Raw genomic sequence first — 27,002 nt, forward strand, 5'->3', positions numbered from 1 at the left:
ACTTTATAGAGCACTCGAACGCACCCTTTGATACTACCAATAATCATAAATCAATATCTAGCCATGTATAGAAGTAACTTGCGATTGCAACTCTTTATGTGGGAAACAACCGCAAACCACAGACTTCTTTCTTTGTGTGCATTAGTTATGACATGTAGGCTAATAGTTAGTGTGTATATAATGGTTTATGTAGCCTCAAATAGCAGATGATTTATAACAACCCCTCAGAATATTCTAATTGTGTGATTTTTGTCTTCTGTGATCCAGTCATCTCATCAGCCAATGGCAGAGTGAGTACTTTTTAAGCAGAGGTGTGTGTTCAGAATTACATTGTAGCAGCATCAAAGACAATAATGAGGCCACTGTGAACTTTGCAGTACAGGAACTAATGTTAAAAAATGAAAATTGTATACTATTTGGAAACCATTTAGCCAGAAGTTGAGCAGTTATTAATGTTAGGCTAATAGAATAATCAGAATGTCTTTGTACATGTTTGTTAGTCTAATATGTGTGAATGCTTGTATGCATTCTGACAAAGGTCATATTAACCCGTTGAGGACGAGTCCCAAGTATACTCGGGCAGGTGTCTATGGGAAATGCGTATTGTAGCAAAATCAGTCTGTACGGGTTAAGTCTGGAAATATTTTAGATTCTATAGATATTTGATAACGGACTAGGAAAGCGAAATTGTGTTGTAATGTCAAGTAACGTATGCTGCCTGTGTTTAAGGCAGCTGTGCAGATTGTTTCAGTATGTAATAAACATTGGCTTCTCACTTTGTTTCTAGTGCATTGAACATGTACACTTTAGAAACTACGTATTCATTTACATGGAAGAAAATGATTTGTTGTAATGTCCCAAGCAACTGAGCCTCTTGTAGCTTAAAGGGATAGTACAGTATTGGTGGATATGAGAATTGGGCTTTTAACTTTTTGCGAGATACCAAGAAAACACTTATGAAATAGTACAGAGCATACCATTTTAAGAGGAATTCAGAGTTTATTTGATGAAAATCGGGTTTGAAATGACTGAAACATCCCAAAACAAAGTAAAACAAAGCGATCGTAATAAAGTGTGGGTCCCACACTTATTAGAATCGCTCTGTTTTGGATATCTCAGCCATTTTAAAACCAAATTTCATCAAATGAACATTGAATTCTTCATGGATTTACATGCTCTTTCATATTTCATAAGAGGTTTCTCATTATCTCACCAAAAAATGTTAGAAACCTGAAATTAGGTCTCAACCAAAACTATACAATCCCTTTAAGAGAGTATGCCACTTCTGTATGATTACTGATAATGACTGATATGATAGAGAAGATTATTGAGAATGTGTTTTTGAGAGTCCAAAAGTGATTGAATCCTACTTGAGCTTGTTACTGTAGGGCCTTCCCTGGAAAGGTGTGATGCATGGAAATCACTCTGCATCAATCATATCATTACTAGGCTACCATGGGCTTGAAAAAATAATAATAATAAATAAAAAAGATTGTACAAAAAATGTATGGAAAGCTGATCCAAACTTAAAAGTGCAAAAGCTAATTCCCATTAATGCAGTGTATTACATTTGCATGATCCAGAATAACTTTAAATGAGCAAGGCTTTGTTACCTATTGGCAAGTGGTAACATGTCAAAATTAGAAAGTTTCATATTTGTTCTTTCCCTTTGTACTTGAATGAAAATGGCACATTTAAGGAAATGAGATATCCACTCTAACAATTTGGGGACAGAATTAATCACCTTCCTTTCACTTTTCACTCAGTGATCATCGAAAGTAAGATGAATCAGCCGGACATTGTTACCATTGTCTTTTTTGTTTGTTTTTCAGCTTTGTATCCAAAATGGTTGTGTGCCAAGTCTTTTTTGTTTTACTCTCACATGCTGGTATTTGAGGCACAGAAATATTTATAATTACATTGTGTAGTGTTAACATATTTATGTGTGTTATGAAAGAGTGATATCAAGAGGTGTGACTTGGTATAACTCAGTACTGCCACTAGTCAGTCTGACCTTGCATACATGTAGATCATGTGAATTGATACCTAGTGGAATATTTTTGTGAGAGTATTGTGTTTATAAAGATTGCCAGTGTAAATATTGCCAGTATAACTGCATATTTCAGAAGGCAGGAACAATGTACATGTACTGCTCATCACGTATAGCTTGCACCTTGGAGAGGAAGTACAAGTAACAAATTGGACATGCATAAACAGATAAATGTCATTTTTAAATTTGTTAAGGTGACATCATCACATCAAAAGAAAAATGAACTCTATTCAATGGTACTGCACTTGTTACATAAGAAATATTTTTGAAGATTAGATTTGAAGAATACTTATCACATACACACATACTTTAATCCTTTTCTCTCTTTTTTTTCAGCAGTTTTAATACAAGTTGTATCAAATATCTCAAATTGAATTAAAGGGATATACAGTACTTTTTGTGTGTTTTTGTATTTACACTCTTGATAAACACCTGATATTCACTAATAAGTAGACAAGGTAGATTCTTATCTTGTACTATGTATTATGAACACTTGTATTCTTTGAGTTACATCCATCAGTGCTACATTTCTTGTGATTCTACCTTTTCAATTGAATTTGTCTTTGTTTCAGTCAAAAAGACTAGGCAAAGAGTAATCATTCTGATTTTCATAAAGTGAAAGAGTGGTATTCAAATTAATAGGCCTGTACATTTACAGTGTATGTGTTTTCTGGAACTATGACATTCTACTTGTTATGATTACATTATTGCAAGTGAAAACAGACACCTTGAAAATTCTGTGTACCCTTGTATTATCATGGTTTGTTTTATGGTTTACTCTAGATAATGTGCTGCTGTGGGACAGTACATATAATGTAATATCTGACAATTATTGCTATCTGTATATTAGCAAAAGAGTACTTACTGAAGAGTTCCCACAGTCATGTGATGTTTCATAGTGTGACAAAAAAAAAAAAGAGATAACATATTATAACTCATGATAAATTCTAGCTATTATCTGTATTATATTTTCCTTTGCAGAATAAACAATATTTTATTCTGATATTGGAAAGAATTAAGAAGTGTGATTATGCTTGAATATTTGTTCTCTCTTTGATTTATATGCCTTAACTGTAAATTCTTATTAGTATTTCATATTTAAATCAGATACCTATATGTTTTATTAGAATGACTCTAGCTCAAGTGAACTCCCCAATGTATTGCGGCCGTTTGCCGTCCTGCGAACTACAGTCATGCGAAATGCGGTGTACATCTTGCGTTAACATGAAACATTTATCATCGTCCTCTTGAAAACTAGAGGCTGCAATTTTACCCAATCTTGACAGGAATCATCACGGGGTGGGTTTGGGGGGTACAAATCATGATGATTCCCATTAGGGGGTCTAGATAGGGCGGATCCCACATACATGTATGTACCCCAAATTAGCTAATTTTCATAATTTTGCCATTTTCATCTGAAAAAGCGGTGACGGGATTTTGATAGAACTTGGCAGAAATCATCAATGAGGGAGGGGAGTACAGCTTGTATGAATGGTGGCGATGCTCCAGGAGCCCTAGCTAGGACAAGGGCCTGATACACCCCTTATTTAGGATGGTGTTGCCCAACGGGCATGCGATAATTCCCGAATCTTAAGATTTGTTGAAATACATGTAATTTGCCTCATATATGGAGTGCCATAAAGGCAAAGTGCTTTGCTCAGGTGAACGATAGACACGGGGGGGGGGGGGGGGGGGGGGGTCTCACTCCCTTTCTCATGCATTGCACACACACACACACACACACACACACACACACACACACACACTAACGCGACATATACATCGGCGACTCACACAGTAGGCCTCATCACACTCATGGTTTCTTGAAGAGTTCGTCTTAATTTTGAAACTTTTCCTGGAAGTAACCTCAAAAGTGCTCATGCATTTTAACAAAATGTCATCAACTTTATGAAATGTCACTTATCAAACAATAAAGTGAAACGCCACCCGGGTTAGACTTTCATGATTGCATGGTTACAGTCTGACAGACAGAAGGTAAAACTTCCATGAAAATCGGACTACAACTGTAGTAAAATGCTTTAAGTGGGGTATATATATATATATATATATATATATATATATATATATATATATATATATTATATATATTTCAAAAGTTGGCTGAAGGTACAAACTGTACATGCACAAATTTGGGTACATGTGGGACATAAATATATCATCTAATTACGTGATTTTATATATAGTACCTTCAACCAACTTTTCAAATTTCTAGAATGAAATCGGAAAGAATGAAACAGTTCTTGCCTCATACAAAAATTTATAAATTCAATAAATGATATCAAGAGCTGGGTTTGAAAGAGAATTTAGTTTGATGAGACAGGTAGGCCCTATTTGGTCTGATAGCAGCAAAATAGAAGTAGAGAGCTGACAAAATGGGGAGCTATATATAGGGCTTCGCGGGTCATCCCACTAGCTACATGTAGACATCCGTGAGTCATCCAATACGGCCTACGAGATAGACTTTGGAAAAGAAAGTCCATGATCCCCGAGAGTCATACAGCCCACGAATCAAACAGTCCACACCCTAGCTAGACACAAAGTAAAACAGGTCCACAAGCTAGACACTTGGCAAATAAGGCCCACGAGTTTGACACTAGGCAAAAAGGGTCCATGAGTTCGACACTGCGTAAATTAAGCCCCGTGATATAATATCGAACTCGTGAGCCCTTTTTGCCTGGTGTTGAGTTCGTTAGCCTCAGAGTGCCTAGCGTCCAGCTATTACTCAGTGTCTACCTCATGGACCGTATAGCTCAATATGATTGGCCTATTTTACTCGTTGTCGAGCTCGTGGGAAGTGTGACTCGTGAGTTGTATTGGCCTAACTTATTGGTTGTATGGGTCGTGGGCAGTGTGACTTCTGGGCTGTATGACTCGTGGGTAGTATGACTCCTAGGATGTATGACTCGTGGGCAGTATGACTGATCCTGGGATGTATGACTCGTGCGTTTCGAGCTCGCGACTTGCACATTGGCATCGCCACCTGTCTACAGATGTAGTGACGTGTTCCTAAGAGTGACGGTACAGCTTTATACTTCGCAAGTGATATCAAACCCTCCTGAAGTTGATGCGTTATAGACCTCTTGTTTAGAACATTGAATTCACACTTTTAAAGAAACATTTACCCTTCAGCCTATACAAGATTAATCAAGGGCATTGTGTTATTTACCATTGCACGAGACAAGCGGGATGGTATATATCGCGAAAGATTGAGCGTCAATTCATTTTTTTCCCTTTTTTGGTGAGGTCTGTACCAAAAATATGGAAACTTTAGCAAAAGCAACACCGACCATTCCCTTACCCAACGAAGGCGTCGTTTTTATGCATTGTATTCATAATGGGGCACCAGTAGGCATATTATGTGCAGTTAGCCTTGCACATGATATTCAGGGAAACAAATCCCATCTATTTACTACAGTTTTGATTTTTACGACGGTGTGTGAGGCATAAAACAGTAAAACATTGTAGAAATTCAATGTTCGTTCCGTTTTTCTGTTGTTTCCGGTGGCTCTTTGTAGGCGCCTACATTTATTTGTTGATAATTGCTCATTACAATTCCCTGATAAACGTTTTTCTTTATACTGGAATACAATATCAATGAACACCTGTTCCATAGATAGTCCCTGTCTGTTGGGAAGACGCAACATCTATGTATCGTATATAGATGCTATTCGGGAGAAAGAGGGTACTTATCTTTGCTCTTAAGCATCGATTTAACGCAACGCGTAGGTCCCGAAAATAAAAGAAAACTCCTCATCTTTAAAAGCATAGTCGATTAACAAAGGGGTGGGTGCTCCAAAATAGTCCTACACCGAGATCTCAAACAAGGTCAAAAAGGAAGGTGTACTTCCAGAAGGCAAGCGTACTTCCAGACTGTGTCTACAATGGCTGTGATGAGATGCATGTTGGTAAGGATCTTGGCTGTCCTTGTCGTTGCCTCTTGGTTCGAGGTCGTCGATGGAAGCGAGTGCGAATCATCGTATGCCTACATGGATAGCAGTACGAGCTCGGACCGAGGTAAGATGCTTTCCGGTCATCTCGTAAGAAATGTCACCGGAGTGAGGTCGATCGGGGAGTGCCTGGCGATTTGTCTTCGTCAGGGTGCTAACTGTCAGTCCTTCAACTTCGCCTCAAGTCTCCGTGTCTGTCATGTCAATGACGGCACTAAATCGGATCACCCAAACGACTTCGTGTCCGACAGCGATTTCAACTACTACGGCCCATCATCGTCACATTGGCTGGTATAAAGTGTCCCATTCCATTGGTAACACTGTCCAGAGCAGAAAAACTTACCGTGAAACGATGGCATGAGTATTAATGTTCATGTTCACCAATTTTATTGCATAAAAAGAATAAGGGTAATATCAAAGAAACACAAACAAAACAAAGTCCCTCTCGTTGAAAAGGATGAAAAAAAAAAACAATGATAATTCCAATCTTTCATAATGCCGCAAACGTGTCAGTGCAATGGTATCCTAGTTATAGGTACAAGTTGCAAAAATCTGACGAAGAACATTTATATCCTCAATATTAAATCAGTGGGAGTGTCATAGACTTTTATCACGGTCGACCTGTAGTTAAGAAATAACTCCTTGTATTTGAATATCATACTGAACACGTACTCCAGAACAATATAGCTAATTGTCTTAAGACAAGCTGACACGTACGTATCCGTTCACGACTGGGATTGGTAGGTCAAACTACCACCTTCTTACTTAATTATTCAATAGTTTATCTATCTACCTTTCTATCCATTCATCTGTAAATTGGTCTGATATTAATTATGATTTCACTATTCTGTTCGTTTCCATTTAGTTTACTGTCCTGTTATCTAAGCTAACTCGAACATCAATAAGATTATACGTTAACCCGCTCCATACTGAATTCTGAAATCGAAGGGACATGGGACCTTATTCTTTTATCATACTGCAGAAACGCCAAGACGGTTCCCAAGAGTTTTACCTGGGATGGTCAGATTACGTAAATGGTTTCGGGACTGTAAGTGGCGAGTACTGGCTCGGACTCGAGAGGCTCTATCGCCTGGCGTCTAGTACTGTGGTCCTACGGGTAGATCTACAGGACTGGAACTACAACTGGTACTACGCTCAGTACTACTTCTACTCACACGCAAGTAATGACTAGTAAGTTTCTTGTTGTTTGCTTCGCAGATTTCACATCAATTTAACTCATCGCAGCGTTAATCTAGAACTCTTTCCAAGTCTTTTTTTTCTTTTTGAAAGGTGCGTGGCATTTACTAAACCGGCAGAGTTCAGATAACTACAAATAAAAGCCGAAAATGAGAAGCCTACATTAAGAAAGACAAGTAGACATAGACTCCAATGTAGCGACGGAGAAAAAAGATCACAAGGTTGTAGGCTGTAGCTTATGCATCTGATACCATCATCTGAAATCTTGGATGAAGATACAAAACGTACAGCTTAAAATACCGGATGAATGGAGTGCGTGTGCATCGGACTTTTGTATACACGGTGCACATTTATATTTTCCTCTGTAGCCGATTTAATTCATAATGATCAGAATCACAGAAGTGAAATGTTACATTGCCAAATGGTGTGAGGAATAACGCATGCCGAAAATAAAGATACGATTAGTATAAACACAAACCTGCATTTATGGTAAAGTTCATACATACAAGTATACCAGACAAGATAATGCCCATTTTTGTTGGTTTGTTCAAACAGCTATCGCGGTTATTTTTGGAGCTACTCTGGTACCGCTGGGGACTCCTTGTCCGGTCACAACGGCTATCAGTTCTCCACCTACGATGCTGACCACGACGGGTGGGGCGGAAATTGCGCTTACTCTTACCACGGGGCCTGGTGGTACACCTCATGCCACTCCAGCAACCTGAATGGCTACTATATCAACGGGGGAACAACCAGTGGCTACGCCAACGCGGCCGTGTGGTATCACCTGCACGGACACAACTACGGCCTCATGAGGACGGAGATGAAAATTCGGGGTTGAGAAATAGGAGGACAGCCTGACATGCTATCCGCAGGTTCATTTTTTTGTCATCCCGACATATGATTCAAGGAGACAAAATTGCATTGACATGTGTTACCACTGGACCAAAAAGTCAAACGCGAGAGATTTTCAGAGTTTGCTCGTTTTGACCGAAGGAGACGATGATTACGGCTTTATAGCTTGACGTCTTAAAAAGAGACAATAATTAGTGATTTGGTATAGTGCCAAAGTATACGTGTTACATGCTAGGAATGTAGAACTGTAGAACTATACTGTAAAACTCTTTGTTCTTCTGTTTCAGAAACACATTCAAACCACTCAGCACACTGTTACACCAGTAATGTACCAACTGTAATTTGGAATCCTTGTTTCCCTTCTAAAGGTTAAAGGGATGGTCTAGTATTGGTTGAGATGGGGATTCAGCTTTTAATTTTTTTTTTGCGAGATACTTAGAAACCATTTTATGAAATGCTAAAGAGCATGTCATTCTAAGAGGAACCCAAAGTTTATTTTTGATGAAAATCGGTTTTGAAATGGCTGAGATCTCAAGAAACAAAGTCAAACAAAGCGATCCTAATGGGTTCCACCTAGGATCTCTTTGTTTTTGATATCTCAGCCAGTTCAAAACCATTTTTAATCAAATAAACTTTGATTTTTTCTTAGAATTATATGCTCTTTCATATTTCATAAGATGTTTCTCATTATCTAAAATAAAAATCCTCATCAAAAACGTTGAAAACCTGAAGCCCACTTTTAATCAAAACTATACCAACCCTTCAATACTTAGTAAATACAATTCTGAAATGATGTTACAAGCTTTTGACAAATTGTTTTATGTCACAGCGTGTAAAATACATTACACAAGTCGGAAACTCAGCGTGTTAAATAGATTGTGTATCAATTATTATAAATATATATAATTTATATATATATATATAGATATCAAAGTTTGAATTTCATGTAAAGAAAGAGATGATGTGGGTGTATGAAGTTTGTACAATAACGTATGGAGGTAGTACGCACAGCTTGGGCGTATTTTATGCACACGTATGATAAAGGAATATTCAACTTTAAGAAGATTATGTGTTGACACTGTCTTGACATTACCGCGGGAGTCGGAATTTCTCCAAGAGAGTATAATAACAATTTTTAGAAACGCTCAGCACTGAGGTACATGTTGTTTCGTGGGGAAAATGTAACTCCCAGGGGACTTTTAAGTGTTGATAACATTACAACGATAGACACGGTATATTGCGATATATATTATTATGGTCTACATAAAAATGCCCCACCAACCGTTTTTTTTTTTCTTCCAGTTCCGTTGGCAGCCAGTCATATTCTGGAATCACATTATCATTACCTGACATGTCTGACGTGACGTCAGGTCGTGTAACGATTTTGATCCTCGCTGCATTAGCCACGTGATGGCACTATGACCAATCACCGACACGTATTCATGTAGACCGCTTTGATATCACCTTGTATGGCATTGTGAAGTCTACTCCTCCTAAATGCCAGTGAGGCATGGTGAGAGAGATTCTGGTAAGTTCCTAAAGAGGTGTTCTCAGATGTGTTTTAAACTCAGAGAAGAAGGATTCAGTATGAAAGAGAGAAGAAAGAGACTAATACGGGTTGGTAGCACTTCAAAAGATACGTTATTTTCCGATTGTTACCCTGGAAGGTCCCAACAATTTATCTTATTGATTTCTGCTAAACGTGAGTTGTTACTATTCACGTCTTTACGTTGAGTGGCCGGAGTGATCAATAATCCTCAGTGGTGTTCAATGTGTCAGTATTGTGTGGAGAGTCTGCTGTTTCGATATTTTTCGGCTAGATAGCTACCTTCAGCTTCTCATCGTGAAGTGATCATCAGATCAGGAGATTTCCATCTTAAACGTTGTGATTTTTCACCATTTCGTAGTTATAGGCTACTCTGGTATTTTCTCGCTGGAGCAATCAGAGCAGCTGCCATACTACATACCTTGACGTCAGCCAGGGACAAACACGAAATAAAGTTTATTTTTTTAGCCATAAAGTTGAAAGTGTCATTTCCTCCCAAATGTCTTGCAGAAATGTTAGCATTTTATCACGAGTGAAATAGATGCAAGCAATATCTTCTATGTGTTTTCAGACCCAGAGTATCGCCAAATAGGCGGATCTTATCCTATGGTGTAGCAGAGGTTATGACCAGCATTTGAGATCAAGCTTTATGTATGCTCTGAGGAGCTACGTCATAAAGAGTTGAAGCAAACCCCCTATAATTATGATAAATCATTCGCTCTTTTTTAGACAAGCGCCAAATGACCAAAATGACCAAAGCAACTAATCATTTATTTTATGGCTGTCCCCGCAGATTTCGTCCAAATCCGTTACAGGCAAAAAGGTGCCGCTAACAGACGTCCAAACGGACAAACGAAGAAACCGACAGACAGAAAAAAACAAACAAACAAACAGGAAGATAATCCCCTTGACTTGTCAACGTCATGTGTTTTTTAAAGATGTCTTCTTACCGTTGTGGTAGGGGAAATTGATCAGGGACTTCCCACCTTTTTTTTTTTAAATTTTAGATTACGCCATACACTTCAGTTTGTTTCGAAGGTCAATGGCTATTAACGAGCGTGATCAATAGAATAATGAAAGTGATTATAATACTATACAAGGCTCATTGTATTGATAATATTTGACGATCAAGAGAGCTGTATCACGTGGGATGAAGAGAACAAAATTCATTTTCCTCAAAAGTGGTTTTTAAACTCTCTATCGTTAAATAATGGACGCATCACTGATCACCCCATTCTATGCCTGCCTATAATGATGCCTGTTAAAACCTTTTTTGAAATGACATCCAAACAACTCAACTTCGATAATCGCTTGTAAACGAAGCATTTGCTTTCACATAACGACATCTAAGGCCTTGTATGTCTGAGACTTCAGTTTCAGTTTTCAGTTTCTGTTTAATTCTATAAGCCCACATGTATAGAAATACACAGAAAACAATAGATTAACACCAAATTAACAACGAAAATGACACAAGTAGAGACTTCTATAATCTTACTCGTAACATGATATAGACATTACATAAAAGGAAATTACATTCTTATGAATAAAAATTTACGTAATCATTATTTCGAGGTACAAGACATTGGAAGAGACCGTCATCCATAAGAAGTGTGCTTGACTGGGATGATGGCCTCGGGTTACATCGAAAAAATCAGAGTTCTTAATTGGAACTGAAAGAGGAACGGCAGAAAGAAAAAAAAAAGAAATACGTCTTAACCTGTGGTTTTACACGTGCATTGACCCAAATCAGGCCGAGCTTTTTTTTTTTTTTTTTTTTGGCTATACTAAAGGGCTTTTTACACTTGTGTTTCTTAACCCCGGACTTTCTCTGACCCAGGACTATCGTTAGTCCCGTACCAATTTTTTCAGCTTTTTACACTCGCCAATTAGTCCCGTACTATCTCTTGTCCGGGGCTAAGGAGAAAACTTACCTTTTTACACTCGTATTTCTTAGCCCCGGACTTTCCAAACCACATGAATATTCATAATTACGCTGTGTACTGTACACGTACACGCATGCACCGGCAGCACTTGATTACCTTGTTTCTGATTGGTCAGTGAGGGTCGGACTTCGCCTCCTTCGCTTAGCCCAGGATTATTTTTTCGTTCTGTTTACACTCACTTGCTTGGCACCGCAATTGCGGTGCTAACCCCTGCTAATTTGCAGGGCCAGATAGTACCGTACTATCGGTGGGGCTAGCCCACTTTGGCAAAAACGAGTGTAAACAGAAAGTGGGCTAAGGATAGTCCCGTACCAACGGTGGGGCTAAGGCCCCCCCCCCCCCCCCTTAGCCCCACCGTTGGTCCGGGGCTAAGCAAAAATTTACAAGTGTAAAAAGCCCTTAAGACCGGAGGGGGCGGATGCTGCCCCCCACCCCCGAGATCTCGGCCATCAGAGGTGCAATCGCCACGAAATTTGGCATGCGTGACACCCACGTCATAATCTACAAGATTGTGCCATGATATTTTTTGAAACAATAATTTTTTTTTTTATCTTAATTGATCAATTATGTAAATTAAGCTCAAGATCATATTTTAGCCTAATAAAAAGCACTGAGAGCCTACTTTTGGGCCTGCAAATCTGTTTTGGCATATTCAACAATTGTTCATCACAAAACCTTCCAAAAGTCTTTTCTATTCTTATGTATTTTATTGTTTTCAGAATTTCTTATGTATTTCTGTTTTTCAACTTTTTTTTTCTTTGTTTTTTATTGGAAATTGTCACTGACCACTTTTCTACCATAATTAGCAAAAAGCGATCAATTTTAAAAATAATCAGGTTGTTATGACTTTCATGACAGAGCACTGTTTTCCATAGGAAATGTACACAAAATCACACAATTTTGCCCGTTTTGGGGCGACATGCCGTTACAAAAATGGGCGTGGCTTAGTGAAAATATGCGCAGACATTGCAAATTTGGTCTCAAAAGTTCCGCGAGACTTGAACAAAGAAAGTCAATAAGCCTCGCGTTACAGAATTATAGCGCGAAACGTCGGTGGGGGGGGGGGGTGGGGGTAGATTCTGCCCCCTGCAACTTTAGGGTATACCTAAAATAGAGAGAAAGAAATATTACTACAATGTATAGTGCTTACGTCATGATTGGAGCTATCTTCTAACCGTATAAAAAAAGAATTGTTACCTGTTGGAATTCCAGATATTGTGCCTTCGAGCGTGAATAATTAAATGGGCAACGATAGAGGAGATATTATTGAAATAGGGGCCTTTTGCAGTGAATTAACTAGTGGGATTATAATTCAAATGGTACTTTGTAAAAAATAAAAAGTGGTGTTTTTTTAAGATGACTGAAAACTGCGAAGAGAGACACTGCGTCTATAGAACCTCATACAATGAGTTCCATCCCCTTGTCACAAAAGATGTTATAGGATAGCAACTCTTGCTGGAATGGCGACTTCCAATGGCAACAGCCAATCAGGAAGCTGGATTCTTGTCGTTACTGTGACAATCGTCATTCCAGCAAGAGTTGCTATCATAAACATTTTTTTTTGTTAATGAAATAGGGCCCTGGCTTTATAGGGTAATGTGGTAAATATTGGTCACATTGTACCTGGGGATGGATGGTTTTATATTGAACACTTCGTGCATCTTTTCCACTATCGCTGAGAAAGCTTCAGTGTACATTAACGATGAAATTATGCAATCATCCAATTTGTTTGCTGCGTTGTTGTCTTTAGAACATCGTTCCAGCAGTGAACTTTTAAAATTTAGTAGTAACTCGGCTAAACGAAAATGCTTTTAATGTTCGTGTAGAGAAAATGGATACCTGTTCTTTATAAACGTTATAGAATACATATGACATTAATATTACAAGTGGGTCAATGATCATAAGTGCAAATGCCAGGAGCAGTGGGGCCTTGTGGGTGGTTCTATCATTATGAATGAATCAATTGCCATGTAGCAGGTGTTGTACTGCTTGCAAATTAAGAGAAAATAATATCAAAGGGAAATGTAGTAGAGTTTAGGTACTCGAGATTTGAGCTATAAAGGTATCAATCCAAATGTTGCATTTAAATTAATGAGGTGTGTTTTTTTTCCGATTTCATTTCATTTGCTTCCATTGATTATAATAACGTGCAATGTTTTACCCCTTTCTGCTTCTGACATAGATGTATTTTATCTTTGGTATAATTATTTTACCTTAAACATATTACACCAAATCAGAGATTGACACTTCAAGTGGATAATTCGTGTCTACCAACTACATTGTAGATACATTGGGTGATGTTCGTTATTCTGAAGGTTCGTTCATTCGTTGCTCTTTGTAGATATGCGCATTTTGATAGTCACGTGTCATGCGAAAGAGAGAAAGGATGAAAGAAAGGAAACAAAAATAAAGCTCGGGGAAAATGAAAAAGGAAACAAAACCAAGGTGAGAGCTATACACAGGATGGTTTGGTTTTTGTTTTTATTTTGGGAGAATAGGTTCATGCTAAGTGGTCATTAATACCTGAACCTCTCTGTACAGAAATTCGAGCTAGGTTGCCAAGGTGTACTTACGAATAAGAATGCGAAACCAAATCTTGTAATTGTTATTGCTCATCGAGGGTATTTTAGACGATAAAGAGCCTGGTTTTAATGTGAGTCGCAAATCAGTCATGACGTCTTTAGGTTTGTTTATAAAAATCATGTTAAATAAAAACAAATCGTATAGATGCTGGGATTAGTGATAATCTCTTCTAAATGATTACTTTCTTCTTGTGCATCATAAGAATGTATGCATCCATGCATGAAGGTGTGTGTGTGCGCGTGCTTGTGTGTGTATTTCAATTGTAGCAAATGTGTGTGTCATTTCAATTGTAGCCAATGAAAATTGTTATTTTTTTATTACTTTGAATGGAACAGAATAAACATTGTTGAAAAACAAAAAAAGTACCCACGAGTGTGTGTGTGTGTGTGCGTGTGTGTGTGTGTCTGTGTGTGTGTGCGCGCGCATTCACGTCTGGTTGTCTTTGGCTGTATGTAGGTAGGCCTGAAGGGCTTTCCCCACGGCTCCTTATTGTTATAAGCATGTGAAATCTTCCCATCGATTCATTTCCCTCTACAGTGCTGATTTGCTGGGAGCAAAGAGATTTTCTCCTCCCAAAATCTCTTTGGCTGGGAGCGACCAGTGTCTAGGCAAGGTAAGTGAACTCACTTCGTTGGACGATCTCTTCCTTCTACTAAGTACATTGTATCTCAGTCAAACTGGCCATACTCACAGGAAACAACCGTAGAAGAATATGAACGCTAAAGACTGTAATAATTATCGCATTGTCTTCTTCATCGTGTAAAAAGAAAATGCTTCGCTATGAATCAACTCTGTGTTAGTGATAGAGTTTTTGAACAGGAAGTCGTGGTTTACTAGTAGTTCGAAATTATTTCTGATGTGTATTGTTTCTTTTTTCTTCACCCGTTTACACTGCACTGAGTCGAAGCATTGATCTTGTTAAACATCCTGATCGCGCTCAGAATGATTTTTTCAGTCAAAGGCTTCTATACCTCCCTGGTTGAACAGTCTCTTCCTTATATTTCAGCCAAACTGGCTATACTAACAGGAAATAATCGAAGAAGAAAGTGAAAGCTAAAGACTGTAATGATTGTCATATCGTCTTCTTCATCGTCTTTTGTAATTTACAATAATTTTAAAATTTTATTTGGTTCGAAATTATTTCTGATGTCTATTGTGTTCTTTTTTTCTTCACCCGGTTACACTGCATTGAGTTAAACCATTGTACTATCTTGTTAAACATCCTGGTCGCACTCAGAATGATTTTTTAGTCAATTCGTTTATCATTTTCTTTATTACTAGGAAATCGAATCAGTCAGTGCAGTATAACATTGTAGCATGTAGATCAGTTTGTCTATTGTTGACGAACATAAACTGATGGAATCCCATTTTCTTTGCTCATTTTTTTTTAATTCATAACATAATTATTGTGCTTAAACACAATCTGTTCCAATCTCTGGCGAGCGGCGACTGAAGCCACATTTTCAAATGATAAATACATTTTGCATAGATCGCGCAACATGATATCCGTGTCTAGAATGAACATGGCATATAGAGAGTAATTAAGGCGAGCAAACACATCATAACTACAATCTGAATCGATCACGTGTCGTAACGTGTATCAAAATGAACGACAAGTACTGTAGTAATAAATTATGTGTGACGTGCTTGTGTGTATGCGTGGGTAGTAAGATAAACTAAGATGGAAATAGATTAATGAAAAAAAAACCGAATGAGGATCTACGTTCACCTGCAAGCTTTATACATATCTCGTCAAAATGATGTAATATTGATTAATATAGAATAGTCGGCAAACATCATCAACATACTTCATTAAATAATGTAATGTATTACAACAAGGAATAGAAGGTGTTGTTCTATTAACAAAACATAATACTTGTTCCAAACTTAGATAGATAGAAAGCAAAACGTTGAACACGCGGAAAGAGGAAAATTCGACATTCTCTTAACTATATGTGTTGGTTTCACGTGCCAACCTCTTTATATATGCAAACTTTACTGTGATGTCACAGAACTAATGCGATATAAAGAAAATGATGCCAAAATAAACAGAATTTCACCCAAAAATAACAATTCTACGACTATGGATATTTGACAGTGCTCCTCCAGAAGATGCGGAGAATTATTTTGCCTCCAATTTTATTATTGCAAAAGGTCAATTAAATGTGTAAAGCTTATGAAAGTCTAACATTTCTAGTGCAAGAACAACGTCTAACATGAAGACTGACATTAAGAATCTGAATATTAGAAATTATTATAAACAGTCAAGCGTATGGGCTAGAATTACCTTATTCCTTTCATGACTGGCAAGAATTTTACAAGCATGAGCTATGTAGGCTTATAGACTGAGGCATAAAAATTGACGCAAGAAGCAGCCTTCAAGTTAGCTCCTTTACTAAGATCCTCAAGCGTCAAATCTCATTTCATATTTGTATTTTTGTCTGTACTGTGCTGCCTACAAAATATATCTTTATATTATACCTGTAGTTATCAGACGAGCAAATTGTATATGGATAAATTTTTGAGACATATATGGCATATAATGTTTGTGAGTGATCCGAATATTACAAGCTCCCGTTTAGTCTATAGTCTATAGAGACAGTTGTCATCATTGCAAAGTAAGCATTCTCTCTCTCTCTCTCAGTATCTGTTATATTCATTGGTATCTATTTGATTGTATTGTAGTTTATGACTTGTATATTTCTTACAAATTTTTATACGATATGATTTGTCAAAATATGTATTTTATATAATTATTTTTCGTTGGATGGATATAAAATAAATTTTGAGTGAAAATGTTCATTTTCACTCGTTTTGGAGTGACGTCAGGGATCACTCCTAAATCTTCGAGTGATCCCTGAGGTCACTCCAAAACGAGTGAAAATGAACATTTTCACTCAAAATTCACTCCAATTTCACTCTAAATTCACTCTTTTTTGTATTCACTCCTTTAAGAGTGAATATATTTTCACTCGATTTTTTTAGAGAGTACAATATCATTTAAAAGGGGAAATGCAATATAATTCACACTTATAAACAATAGAGGAATGAAATAGGTCATCATAACAAAACGGTAACAAACCAGATTAAAAAAAAACACAAGAAAAGAGAATTTTAAGTAATTTAAAAGAAAAAGGTGTACCTTAAACATTAAAGCCTCAGAGGCATGCAGTGATGGGGTCATCTGAATGTAAAGAGTTGGAATACAGAAGGATGAAAGAAATTGATTCGGTGGAATTGAACCGAATGGAACTGAATAATATTGTCGGTAGCACTGATGGTCTAGGGCGAAGAACATAGAGAGCAGAAACCGGGTGCCTCGCTGTGCGGCTCTCGCTATCCGCTACCCGTTACCTTGGTCAGCTGACTCTCGATGTTGGCTTGCCTGGTTTCGCAGAACCTATACCTCTGCTCGCTCCTCTTACATTCACTAGAGAGGGTGGACGTTTGGCACAGGCTATTAAAACTTCGAGCAATATGGGCTCCTACCAAAGAGGCTATGATTATGAATATACAGTACTACTTATTGTATGCCTCATGTTACCATCGATGAAATGAAAAGTGTATACATTGTACTTCCAATGATTAACTTGTTTGGTACATGTATTGTAATTGTAAGATAATAATGTATTAATGAATTGTAGTAATATAACGTGAGTACACGGAGTAAGTGAAGGGACTGCACTATACAAGTCAGCTTTTTAGCAGCCCCTCAATTTATGTTTCTAAAACAAGATGCATGATACAAGATATGTTATCATTTGACGTATGTATTACCTATATGTATATTGATTGGAAATGGGAATAAAGCATGAATGAATGAATGAAAGAAAGAATGAATGGATGTATAAATGTTCTATGTTCCTACCAGTTACTGGCGTAAGAGGCGCTAACATTCCTTCTTTCCCTCACAGGACTCAGCGTATTCTGTCATCATGATGAACCTGCGCGTTGTAATTCTCTCCGTCTGTCTCGTGGGGGCTCTCGCGTCTCTAAACGAGGAATGGCGAGAGTGGAAGGTCAGGCACGGCAAGCAGTACCAGGACGACGTCGAGGAAGCGATGAGGAGGTCAATCTGGCAGCGAAATCACCACTTCGTCAACAGGCACAACGCCCGTTTCGAGTTGGGCGAGTCTACTTACCGATTGGGGATGAACAAGTTTGGAGACTTGGTGAGCTTGACAAACCCAAAGCACCATACACAAGCTTGAGAATGGTTAAAAATGGCACGTCATAATATGCTGAATCGTTTGATATCATGATAACTCGGGGGGGGGGGGGGGGGGTAGGTTGTATAATATTTTTATTATAAATATACTGTGTACGTAATGCTTTGCGAAATCATTCATAATTCAGCCTCGGGCCTCAATGAATGATTCTGTTCAACGAAGCAATGAAGATATAAGATATAAAAACTAATAATAACTTCCAAATAATAATCAAAATAGATACATTTAAGACATTCTTAACAATAATGATAATAGTGATGGTGATGATAATGACGCAATAGTAATGATGATAATGATAATAATAATAACGATATATGAAAAAGAGCGAGCATAGTGCAAAAAGTGTAGAAAGTTTGTGTAGTAAGTTGTTTTTATGTAATAAAGAATGTATGTTGTGCGGCCATATTTGTTCTATACGCAAAGTTCTTGATTATTTCTTAAATGATAAAAGTGAATAGTAAGGGGAAGCAATCGAATAATTAGCGATTATGTTCTATCGTCAGCCATGTATTGGTTATCATATCTAAACAAATATGTATGTTATATACGAAAGTTCTGGGCAAAATTTTAAATGATAAAAGTGAATACTTGTAGTAAGGGGAAGCAATCGAATAAATTAGGGACATGTTCTAATCGTCAGCCATGTATTGGTTAAACATTGATATATCTAAACTACTTGTGAAATGAGTAAATAAGTAAATTGATTTAGCATCATTCATTGTCGTCAGGTAAGGAAATCGACGTCCGATCCATGGTAATTTAATGTGCTAGTTAGCATTTGTGGACTTTCTTGCTTAATGTTGCACACCGATTAATCAAAATATTGGAAAGTAATTTGAAAAGTCAGAATAGATATGTGATTTACATATCATTACCACCTATTTCAGATTCAGTGCTGTGAAAACTCATGTCCATAGTAAGATACTCACATTTCATATTAATTTTGGCTCTTCACGTCCTGTGATAACGGAAAATGAAACATATGGAATTCGATGATAAAAGAGAATTTGTGAACCATCTTAAACAGATAAAGTTGTATTTTAATAACAAAAAACATGCATATTGTTTTTAAACCAATAACTAATTTATGATGTTTGAGATACTGTTTCAATTCTCTCTTCCTCTGTATATCTCTCTATGAGATTTTGGGGAAATTGCCATTCATTTAATTTGCTCTTCATAAGCAGCATTCATTATCAACATATTATTTTCCTCACACATTCAAATTTCTTTTTGGTGTTTCGCCAGCATTTCTGCGGGTACAAACTTTTATGTGTCACTTTTGAAATTTACCCACCTTAGAAGAACAAAATATTCTGGAAATTATTCAAAAGATGCTTTCGATGTCTCGTTAATCATGTCTCACCTCCCTGGTTAAATCAACTTGTTTCATTATAGCCCTCAAATGTATCCCCCCCACTTAAACTCAGCTCAGGGGTCCTCACCGAAAGTCTACTATGTTTTACTGCTAAGAAAAAAAAAATGTACTTGTTTTCTGAATCTTCGCCGAAACAAAATAAAGTAACTTCCAGATTGACGTTGTAATTTGTCAAGGAATTCACCAGCATCAAACACAGCTATTCATATTAATCATGCTGTTGTTGATGCATTCTCTTTTAGTCAGGTTCCCCGATTTGTTTCAGCACCTGTATAGAAGACAAAATGGGTAGGTTTGGGACAGCCCATTCTACTTGCAGGTCTGCCACCTATAAAACTTTTCTAAAGTTTTTCTTAGGGACGTCTTAGTATTTCGAGAGAGATTCTCTTGAAGGGAAAAAAAAATATAATAACCAACAGCTCATGAATAATATATATGTGAATCACAAGGCTGCTTGAAGAGAAACAAACAAACAACCAAACAAACAAACAAAAACATTTGTATTAGCCTTTTTTCTTGATCTCGGTATGTAGCCCGACATGAATATCGTTATACTGGATACATATTATTCTGGAGAATTATTGTTGATTACAATCAGACTTTAACAGATTCTCCACGAATTTGTGTGCTGTTGCCTTCCCTCTCATGCGTAACTATGCGTTTGTATCTGATGGGGTATTATCACAGGAGAACCGCGAGTTTGTAGCCAGGATGAATGGTTTCCGGAGGACACAAAAGACCGTCAAGACTACGAATGCCACGATCTCCATGGAGCCCAACATCGATCTTCCCAATGCCGTTGATTGGAGGACCAAGGGATACGTCACAAGGGTTAAAGATCAGGTAACCTCTGACCTCATATCGTCTTTTGTTGGCAAGCTTTTTTCGGCACTATGAACTGATGTTTCTTCGTCGTTTTGATTCTAATGTATTTCCATACCATTCCCGAGAAAATGATAATGACATAATCATACACGATATTGACAGAAGCTATATACGAGTTACAGGAATAACGAAAAAGAAGAAAATATAAGAAAAGAAACGGTGTTGTCAGCTTTATTATTGGTAAACCTTGGTCTCTCGCATACAATACGATCCTGCGCAATGTTTCCACGTAGGAGCAATGCGGGTCCTGCTGGGCTTTTAGCGCCACGGGCTCCCTGGAGGGACAGAACTTCGCTAAAACTGGAAAGCTGGTTAGTCTCAGCGAGCAGAACCTGGTGGACTGCTCCGGCGACGAGGGCAACGAAGGCTGCGATGGCGGTTTGATGGAGCAAGCCTTCCAGTACGTTATCGATAACAATGGTATCGATACTGAAGACTGTTACGAGTATGAAGGAGAGGTGAGTCAGGGATACGGGTGTACGTCACGAGACGTACACCCACGAGTCATGCAGCCCACGAGTCATGCAGCTCACAAGTCATACAGCCCATGAGTTATACAGCCCACGAGTCACACAGCCAATTACTTCAACACTAAGCTAACAAGGCCCACAAGAACGACACATTAAGCCCCGTATTGTATCTGTCGAACTCGAGGGCTGTTTTTACCTAGTGTCGAAGTCATGGGCTTTATTTGCCTAGTGTCGAACTCATGGGCTATATGACTCGTGAGCTGTATGACTTATGAACTTGTTTTCAATGTCGAACTCGTGGGCTGTATGACTCGTGGGTGTGGGTCTAGTGGGATGACCCTAGGGATACACCGACATTTAAAAGATTATCAATATACAGTTGTTGCTAAAAATCAAGTCCAATCAAATCAAATCAAATCAAATCAAATCAAATCAAATCAAATCAAATCAAATAAAAGAATGCGCCTTTATGAAATTCAGCAGAAACACGCGAATGTCATGAAAACGCAATCTGGAAGTTGACAGTATGATGTGTGTATGTGTGTATGTGTGTGTGAGTGTGTGTGTGTGTGTGTGTGTGTGTGTGCGTGTTTGGACATACATTATGTTCGCTAACTATGGTTTTCACGTTATCATTCAATTTGCATTTCATTCAATGTCTTCCTTTCTTCAATGCCATAAGCTCTTTATTTATCTATTTATTCGTTTTCATATTATTTCCCCAGCATCCAATTTCATGTTGACTTCTGCTGACGTGAAAAGGTCTATGCCTACAAATCACCAAATCTGTAACTATTTAACAAAGAAGTGTCATCTTCTTTTCTGCACACTCTAAGCTCTATCCTTCAACATAACTCTTGGATATATTTTGTAACACACGCATATGGCTAATGTTGATTCGTTTACCAGTACGTTTTTATACATGGGCTACTGCGTGATCATAATCCGGTGGAATTAAATACAACGGCCATAAATGTCCACGGAAAGAACTGCCTAACTCAAACCGCCCGTCCTACACTTTATTAACTTGCACATAAGACCAAAAATAAGGCAAATATGATCGTCGTAATTTTGTATGTCACTGCATTACACGCAATACATGTTTCTAGAATGACGTTTAATATTGCTTCAAAGTAAACACTTTCATTGTTTCGCCTACAAAAAACAATGACAACAACACACAAATAAAGGATGGAAATTGCCGCTTCAGACCAGACTGCGTTGGAGCGACCTGCAGTGACTACACAATAGTCTCCCCTCCCAAAGAGAGAGCCCTGCAGAAAGCCGTAGCTAACATTGGACCCATTTCAGTTGGTATTGACGCCAGTAATCTATCCTTCCAGCTCTACTCCTCTGGTAAGACCAATATTTCACTCTGATCCCCTAAAAAAGTGATTTTTATATCTGACTGAAAGTAAATGTAGACAGGGCCGGCTCAAAAGGCCTTCCACTTTTTCCCTTTTTTTTGCCGAATACATAGGGTCTTGCTACTAACCCCGAAATTGGCATTATAAAATTGGGGTTAAGTCTTTTTTTCTTTGCTTGTCAGCCGATTAACCCCGGAATTGGCACCAGAAATAAGGATGTTATCCAAAATGTCTTTCCCCCTCCGTCCTCAAAATGAATCGAGGTCCCTGTTCTCATAAACTGGGCCCCCTCACTTTCAAAAACGTATCGCCGGCCTTGGTTAGATACAGTGGCAATAACTAGAAAACCAAAAAACAGCCTGTTGGCTATTGCCATATTTTGAGTTGTGCATACAGTACTTAAATTGTGAGTGAGGGGATATCATTGTGATATCTGTGTAATTTATAATACTAAATAGAAGTATATTGCATAAATGGCCACAACAAAAGGCGCACTGAATATCACTTCATTGTTCAATCATGAAACGGTTATTTGCAAGCACGAAACGCCCAATGCTCTATCTTCTCTACAGGTGTATATGATGAACCTGACTGCTCTACGCAGGTTCTTGATCATGGAGTCTTGGCTGTTGGCTATGACAGTTCTTTCTGGGGTGACGACTACTGGATCGTGAAGAACAGGTGAGACCTAGTCCCAGTGTTGTTTGTTTGTTTGTTCGTTTGCTTCTGTTCAATCTTTCCACAGTCTGGTTCCAGACCCTTTGCCAAATGTGATACTCCCTTCCACAAAATGCGCCCTCGACCTTTGCCGAAGGGCCTGCTACTTCTTTTGTCGTTAGAGGGTGTTAATATTCTGGGAAGAAAATCATTACGAGCAGACGGTCCGGATGCCAGCCTAATCTTTCCACGATTTATTGCTGCTCAAGATATCAATCTAGACCATTAATATTTTGAACGTCAATTTGTAATTCACTACATAGTTGACTGGTGTTTTGATTTACATTATAGTATGAATGAGTTCACTCCACGAATTCACGATGTATCATTACGTCATTACGTCCATTTTGATTAAAGTTGCGTTTTGTGTCTTTCATAATTTGTGTATGAAAGATACGGAGAGAGAATATATTATAGCGACCATTTTTTTTTGGCACTCATCAATCCACAGTCAAAATATATTATCAGCAATACCGATTTTCTTCCGTATTTGAAATTCATTCTCACATGCTCTTGTTTCTATTTATGTCGTATTCCAGGGCCTTGTGTTATTTTTTCCTTTCCTATTTCTTCTTTTTTTTTGTCTAAACCAGGCTTACCACGGTGTTTATATTTTTCTGCATGTTCTTTGAATATTATGCTTGTAATACTGTATGTATAATGCTTGTATTCTAACCTGTGCGGACCCCTCTGCAAGACAGCCTTTGCCTGACGAGGGTGTTCCCCCCCCCCCCCCATGAGTGGAAAATAAAAATTGAATTGAATTGAATTGAATTGAATTGAATTGAATTGAATTGAATTGAATTGAATTGAATTGAATTGAATTGTGTGCCTGGAATTGATTTACCTGAAATGATTTTATTTCATCTCTCTTTTTTTCCAAATGTGGCAAGTAATTATAGGCATTACAGAAATTTGTTAAATCAACCATCAATACAGGAGCATGTCATAATATGCCGAAAAAGGGCACTGACTTCTCACTGTAGTTTGTACGCCCACTCGAAAATTTCCAACATACAGAAAGTGTCCCTTTCTTAAAGGTAGTTAAGTATTCCACGATATCTTTATCATAAATGCCATGGCAAACTGAGATTATCCCAAATCGCTTCTTTTCTCATTTTATTTTTGAAGTTATAGTTCAATTTGGTTGACTTCACATTTTGCAATCTATTTCATGTTCAAATTATGATGGCGGGGTTCGGGCTGCAAACCCCGTTTCATTTTCGGAATGACGAATCTTCGGGTAACTAGCTGTTTATGTATATACGTATGTGTATAAGTAAATATTAAATGAATAAATGTTATATATTAATATATATACATATATTACATATATGCCTCTCCCTCACCCGACAGAAGTACGTTACGCCACCACCCTATATAATAGAATTAACTCCCAGTAAGTGTCAAACATGTATAAACGTATACGAGCCTTTCACGAAGTGAGTCACTGTCACAAGCGATTCCAGTAGAAGATAAACGTGCATGAACGATGTTATGTGGTTTAAGCCTTTAAACTCTCGTCTTCCTTGATGTGACAATAAGGAGCTTTAGATTTTAGACGCGCGGACGTTCAGAGGAAAAAAAAAAACATGTTCTGAGCGTGCGCAGAAACGTGGGTCAACTTCCGCGCGTCTAAAATCTAAAGCTCCCTAGTATCGAGCTTGCGACGCGGACGCTAAGATGACGCAACCTCCCCTGTTGGACAATGGGAACAAGTGTCTCTAAATTTAACCCTAACCGTAAATTAAATTTTAACCTTAACCTTAACGCTTGCATTTTTGGCGTAATTAGCGTTGTCTTAGCGCTCCCGTCGCAGATCTAAAGCCTGCTAGAGTAGACGCACAGCGTTTGATACATTTATGTACATTCTAATGAAGCAGGATGTCAACATCAAAATGATATTGTTAACGTCTGTGCATTTTGTCTATCAGTTGGGGCACTGACTGGGGGATGGAGGGGTACATTTGGATGTCCAGAAACAAGAACAACCAGTGTGGTATCGCCACTGAGGCCAGCTACCCTTTGATGAATTGATATTGAATAAAGTGGACACTTGAGAGGGTTACGGATTTTCGACAGGAGCATCACGTTGACGTCTTAATGAAAGAAGCAACTGAAGATGGAAGAATTCTTACGCGTGCACTTCCTTTCGTTTAAACCTGAGTGTAAAAAAACAACCAAAAAAAAAAATATTACAGACACAATGGGGTACTCAGAACATTTCTGGGTAACCCACAGGGCATCAACAGATTTTCCGAGATTTCCACAAGTTTAAATGTATAACGATGTTATTTCAATGACCAGTTGAGGACGAGTCCCGAGTATACTCGGGCAACTGTCTGTTTTATGCGTGTTTTAGCAAAATCAGTCCGTCCTCAACAGGGTGTACTGTACAAGCTGTTATTTTTGTGAGGGTTTAATTATCGCGAATTTCGCGAATAGCGGTTGGACCGCGATTTTGACAACACGCGAAAATGTCACCATGCGCTAAGGTGCAAAGACACTTCTACTATATTTTGGTAATATTGTACTTATGAAGGCCTTTGTGTGTGTCAGTTTTCGAAAACAACATCTCGCGAAAATGTCTGTGTCCCCCTCATTCACGAAAATATCTGTACGCGAAAATAAAAGCGTATACAGTATTATGAGCGACATGAATTTATCGATTTGGTTCTAGACAACAGCCACAAGCTACTAAAACGGATATGCCTCTATTAATGACCCTCACCCACGCACTGAGGAAGCTTATCAAGATATAAGTAACCGAGCTAAATGAGAAGCACGTAGTGTTTATGAAATGGGTATACAGAATTTAAATTATATCATAACAGCGTATTAAAAACGAGCAAGCTTGAACAAGGGTGCAAATTGTACAAGCTTAAACGCGTAATTTTCCAGTAGGCCTACATTATCATAGTCAGTGTGTGTACCACAATATCAGGCGCATTTCTGAATTTTGATTTCGGAAAAGTTTTAATTTGAATAAAGAGTATAGTCATAGTAAAACGTAAACATTATACAAAACTTTACATATAAGTGTAATACTATGATCTTTCGAATCATGAAGACAAAGTACACAAAATGGTTTTGTTTTTGTTTTGTTTTTTCGTCTTGTATCCAACGACTCCAAAGCAGTAAAATGATTTCAGCTGTGATCACGTGCCAGCAATAACTATAGGTCATTAGTCAGACAGTGTTTTAGTTCAGTTTCTTAGTAGTGGGTGATGTATAGTGTCTCTCTGTAAATAATTCTTTCTTGGTCGAAGCGCATTGATAGATTGGATTAACATGCTATGTTATTGTTGTATACTCAGCATTCACCATTTCTGTCTAATACATGCTTTTACCCCACGTTTAATGTTAAAGGGATCGTATAGTTTTGATTGAGCCTTAACTTCAGATTTTTATCATTTTTTTTTTGGTGAGATAGTGAGAAACCTTTTATGAAATATGAAAGAGCATGTAATTCGAAGAGGGATTCAATGTTTATTTGATGAAAATTGGTTTTGAAATGGCGGAGATATCCAAAACAGAGCGATCCTAATAAAGTGTGGGACCCACATTAAATTTATTACGATTGATTTATTTAACTTTGTTTTTGGATGTTTCAGCTATTCCAAACCCGATTTTTATTAAATAAACTTTGAATTCCTTTTATAATGGTATTTCTGTACTATGTCATAAGTGTTTTCCTGGTATCTCGCATAACGTTAAAGCCCAATTTTCATCCCCACCAATACTGTACCACCCCTTTAATAATATTATATGAATAATAGTATGCATTAAGACGTATATACTCAGGCAGATCTAC

The 27,002-nt window shown here is 37.8% G+C and overlaps 2 protein-coding genes across 2 annotated transcripts; both read left to right on the forward strand.

Annotated features, from left to right (window-relative positions):
* The first annotated feature begins 5,952 nt into the window (after nt 1–5,952).
* Nucleotides 5,953–8,056, forward strand: LOC139725781 (microfibril-associated glycoprotein 4-like). Its single transcript, XM_071636863.1, has 3 exons — nt 5,953–6,309; nt 7,001–7,209; nt 7,771–8,056. Exons 1-3 carry the CDS (start codon nt 5,953–5,955, stop codon nt 8,054–8,056), a joined length of 852 nt encoding a protein of 283 aa, XP_071492964.1.
* A 6,603-nt stretch (nt 8,057–14,659) lies between these two features.
* Nucleotides 14,660–22,483, forward strand: LOC139725782 (cathepsin L-like peptidase). Its single transcript, XM_071636864.1, has 5 exons — nt 14,660–14,755; nt 18,057–18,314; nt 20,437–20,592; nt 20,868–21,092; nt 22,295–22,483. The coding sequence occupies exons 2-5, from the start codon at nt 18,078–18,080 to the stop codon at nt 22,481–22,483; spliced, it is 807 nt and encodes a 268-aa protein (XP_071492965.1). The 5' UTR covers nt 14,660–14,755; nt 18,057–18,077.
* The last annotated feature ends 4,519 nt before the right edge of the window (nt 22,484–27,002 follow it).

The sequence above is a fragment of the Diadema antillarum genome, unplaced genomic scaffold, assembly GCF_040938485.1.
Source record: "Diadema antillarum isolate AM-2024a unplaced genomic scaffold, OU_Dant_1.0 seq00000059_RagTag, whole genome shotgun sequence".
NCBI classification, from domain to species: Eukaryota; Metazoa; Echinodermata; class Echinoidea; order Diadematoida; family Diadematidae; genus Diadema; species Diadema antillarum.